Raw genomic sequence first — 4201 nt, forward strand, 5'->3', positions numbered from 1 at the left:
TGGTGAGACCCCATCTCTAAAAAATAAAAATATTTTTAAAAAACCAATTCCACAGCTCAAGTCCCATCTCTGCCACTTCGGCAATGAGCAATGGGCCACATGTGCCGAGCCTTTACTACCTGCTCCGAATTGTGTCAAGCACTTTGCACGTATTATCTCTTGAGCTTGTGTCTGAATATAAATCATATATATATGTATTTTTTTGAGACAGTGTCTCACTCTGTCACCCAGGCTGGAGTGCAGTGGCTTGATCTTTGCTCACTGCAACCTTCACCTCCTGGGTTCAAGTGATTCTCCTGTCTCAGCCTCTAGATTAGCTGGGATTACTGGCGCCCGCCACCACCCCGTGTAATTTTTTTTGTATTTTTAGTAGAGACGGGGTTTCGCCATGTTGGCCAGGCTGGTCTCGAACTCCTGAGCTCAGGTGATCCGCCCACCTCAGTTTCCCAAAGTGCTGGGATTACAGGCTTGAGCCACCGCGCCCGGCCCATTGTGATTATTTTATGAGATAGAAGATATAATAAAAGAAATCCAAGAGTGCTAAGGAGGCACAGAAGTGGGGTTTCTGAGGCAGTCAGAGTGGTGGGAGTGAGGAATCAGAAGGTGGGGGAAGAGGAGTAAATTCTTTAGAGAAGGTAATGGCCTCAAGTTTTCAGTAAGTAATACTTTTCCAGGCAAAGAAGATGGAGAAAATTCCAGACAGAACACAGCATGAACAAAGACCAAAGGGATGAAATTAGAATTCTGTACACAGTCATAAAAAAGAACAAAATCATGTCCTTTGCAGTAACATGGATGCAGCTGGAGTCCATTATCCTAAGCAAACTAATGCAGGAATAGAAAACCAAAGACTGCATGTTCTCACTTCTAAGTGGAAGATAAACACTGGGTTCTCGTGGACAAAGATGGGAAGACACTGGGGACTCATGGCAGGGGGGAAAACTCACGATTGGGTACTATGTTCAAGTACCTGGGTGATAGGATCAATCTTACCCTGAATCTCAGCATCGCTCAATACACCCATGTAACAAACCTGCACATGTACCCCTTGAATCTAAAATAAAAATTGAAAAATTTTTTTTTTTTTGAGATGGAGTATTGCTCTGTCGCCCAGGCTGGAGTGCAGTGACGTGATCTCAGCTCACTGCAAGCTCTGTCCCCCGGGTTCACACCATTCTCCTGCCTCAGCCTCCCAAATAGCTGGAACTACAGGCGCCCGCCACCATGCCCGGCTAAGTTTTTTTTTGTAGTTTTTAGTAGAGATGGGGTTTCACCGTGTTAGCCAGGATGGTCTCGATCTCCTGACCTTGTGATCCACTCGCCTCGGCCTCCCAAAGTGCTGGGATTACAGGCGTGAGCCACTGTACCCGGCAAAAGTTGAAATTTTTGTGTAGATATAGATGTGTGCGTGTGTAAGTTAGAATTCCCGATCTCCCAGGCTCAGGGATTAGTATGAAAGAAAAGGGAATTGGTGGCCAAGCAGTGATCATTCATGCCTGTAATCCCAGTGCTTTGGGAGGCTAAGGTGGGAGCTTGCTTGAGCCCAGGAGTTCAAGACCAGCCTGGGCAACATAAGGATACCTCATCTTGGCTGGGCACAGTGGCTCACGCCTGTAATCCCAGCACTTTGGGAGGCTGAGGCAGGTGGATCACCAGGTCAGGAGTTCAAGAGCAGCCTGGCCAAGATAATGAAACCCCGTCTCTACAAAAAATATAAATACAAAAAATTAGCCAGGCATGGTGGCAGGTGCCTGTAATCCCAGCTACTCAGAAGGCTGAGGCAGAAAATTGCTTGAACCCAGGAGGCGGAGGTTGCAGTGAGCGGAGATCGTGCCACTGCACTCCAGCCTGGGCAACAGAGCGAGACTCCGTCTCAAAAAGAAAAGGATACCTCATCTCTTTTTAAATTTTTTTTTGAGATGGAGTTTCACTCTGTTGGCCAGCCTGGAGTACAGTGGTGCGATTTCAGCTCACTGCAATCTCCACCTCTCAGGTTCAAGCGATTCTCCTGCCTCAGCCTCCCAAGTAGCTGGGACTATAGGCGTGTGCCACCATACCTGGCTAATTTTTGTATTTTTAGTAGAGACAGAGTTTCACTATGCTGGCCAGACTGATCTCGAATTCCTGACCTCAGATGACCCACCCGCCTTGGCCTCCCAAAGTGCTGGGATTATAGGTGTGAGCCACTGCACCTGGCCACCTCATCTCTTAAAAAAAATTTATATATATATATATACACACACACACACACACACATATATACACACACACATATATATATATTCCAGATCTCCCAGGCTCAGGGATTATATATATATATATATATATATTTTTTTTTTAATATTTGAGGCAAGGTCTTACTCTGTCAGCCAGGCTGGGGTGCAGTGGCAGGATCATAGCTCACTGCAGCCTTGACCTTCTGGTCTCAAGTGATCCTCCCACCTCAGCCTCCTGAGAAGCTGGGATCACAGACATGCACCACCACACCTGGCTAATTTTTTTGATTTTTGGTAGAGACACAGCCTCACTATGTTGTCTAGGCTGGTCTTGAACTCCTCACCTCAAGTGATCTGCCCTCTTCAGCCTCCCAAAGCGCTGAGATTACAGGCAAGAGTCACCACACGCTGCTGGGGTTCTAGCCTTGCCTGTCCCGCCACCTCCTTACCCCTCACCAGGTCCTCTCTCTGTCCTCTCTCCCACAGGTCCTTCCTGTTCATCCGTTCAAAGGTGCTGAGAGCCAACCTCCAAGCCTCCTCTGTCCCGAAGTGGGTGATGAGCAGCTGGGCCATTTCCAGGGGACCGGCCATCTCCATGCGTCCCCAGGGGATCTTGTCTTCTCCCAGCTCTGTCGCAGTCCCCAGGTATAACTTGAACTTCTTCAGCTCCACAGCCTCGAGTTCTTCCAAGTAGGCGGACAGGCGACAGAGGCCGTCCCTGCCTGCGGTTCGTAGCATGGGGGTGCCGTGAGCCCGGAAGGAGAGGACCTGGAGGCTGAGATGTTCCTATGCACGGGACACGGGGCGACCGCAGCACACCTTCCATTGCATCGTTCACAGGTGGTGGGCGGAGAGGCTGAGCCAGCGGTTCGAGGACTGAGAGAGGGAGGAAAAACCTTTTGCTGAAATAATGGCTTTCTCACTCTTCAGCTCCCTCCTGCCCCGCCCCACTCACCAATGGGTGTTCTGGGTGGAGAACAGGAAGTCAGGGGGAGATTAAGAAATCCTAGGAGCCACTTGGCTGATGAAAATGAGCTTCACTTCTGCTGTCTCTTCCCGGCTCTCTTGACACAACAGTCGCTGTCTTTCCGCCTTCCTCTTGTTTTCCTTGTTTCACTAGTGTGTGTGGCAGAGGGTATCATCAAAACTGTGACTGCGGCTGGGGGCGGTGGCTCAAGCCTGTAATCCCAGCACTTTGGGAGGCCGAGACGGGCGGATCACGAGGTCAGGAGATCGAGACCATCCTGGCTAACCTGGTGAAACCCCGTCTCTACTAAAAAAAATACAAACAAACAAACAAACAAACAAAAAACTGTGACTGCGCCTCTTCCAAGGAGAATTTGTTGTTTTTTGAGACAGAGTCTCGCTCTGTGGCCCAGAGCGATGCAATCTTGGCTCACTGTAACCTCTACCTCCCAGGTTCAAGCGATTCTCCCACCTCAGCCTCCCGAGTAGCGGATTTCAGGCACCCGACACCACACCCGGCTAATTTTTGTGGTTTTAGTAGAGACAGGGTTTCACTATATTGGCCAGGCTGGTCTGGAGCTCCTGACCTCAGGTGATCCACCTGCCTCGGCCTCCCAAAGTGCTGGGACTAGGCCGGGCGCGGTGGCTCACGCCTGTAATCCCAGCTCTCAGGGAGGCAGAGGCGGGAGGATAGCTTGAGCCCAGGAGTTCGAGACCTGCCTGGGTAATATAGCGAGACCCCGTTCTCCACAAAAAGGAAAAAAAAAAAAAAAAAAAAAAAAGCCAAAGTGCTGGGATTACAGGTGTGAGCCACCATGCCTGGCTTTTTTTTTTTTTTTTTTCCCTTTGAGACAAGAGTCTCACTCTGTCACCCAGGCGGGAGTTCACTGGCGTGATCTCAGCTCACTGCAACCTCCCGGGTTCCAGCGATTCTCCCACCTCAGCCTCACAAGTAGCTGGGACCACAGACGTGCGCCACCATGTCCAGCTAAGTTTTTATAGTTTGGGTACAGATGAGG

General features: G+C 49.7%; 1 protein-coding gene across 12 annotated transcripts in view; it reads right to left on the reverse strand.

Moving 5' to 3' along the window:
• Positions 1 to 3094, reverse strand: part of NLRP12 (NLR family pyrin domain containing 12) — a 32185-nt gene extending 29091 nt beyond the window's left edge. For 8 of the 12 annotated variants that reach the window (XR_012427964.1, XM_074024633.1, XM_045379647.3 and 5 more), the window contains exon 1: positions 2666 to 3094. Coding sequence is in view for 7 of the 12 variants with exons in the window: in XM_074024633.1 (XP_073880734.1) it covers positions 2666 to 2954 (289 nt within the window). In the remaining 5 variants the exon portion in view is untranslated. Of the gene's footprint in view, positions 1 to 2560 lie in introns of all 12 variants that reach the window. The other 4 variants (XM_074024637.1, XM_074024636.1, XM_074024634.1 and 1 more) reach the window with 2 other exon arrangements.
• Between the last annotated feature and the right edge of the window lie 1107 nt (positions 3095 to 4201).

This window comes from Macaca fascicularis, chromosome 19 (assembly GCF_037993035.2).
Source record: "Macaca fascicularis isolate 582-1 chromosome 19, T2T-MFA8v1.1".
Taxonomy (NCBI): Eukaryota; Metazoa; Chordata; class Mammalia; order Primates; family Cercopithecidae; genus Macaca; species Macaca fascicularis.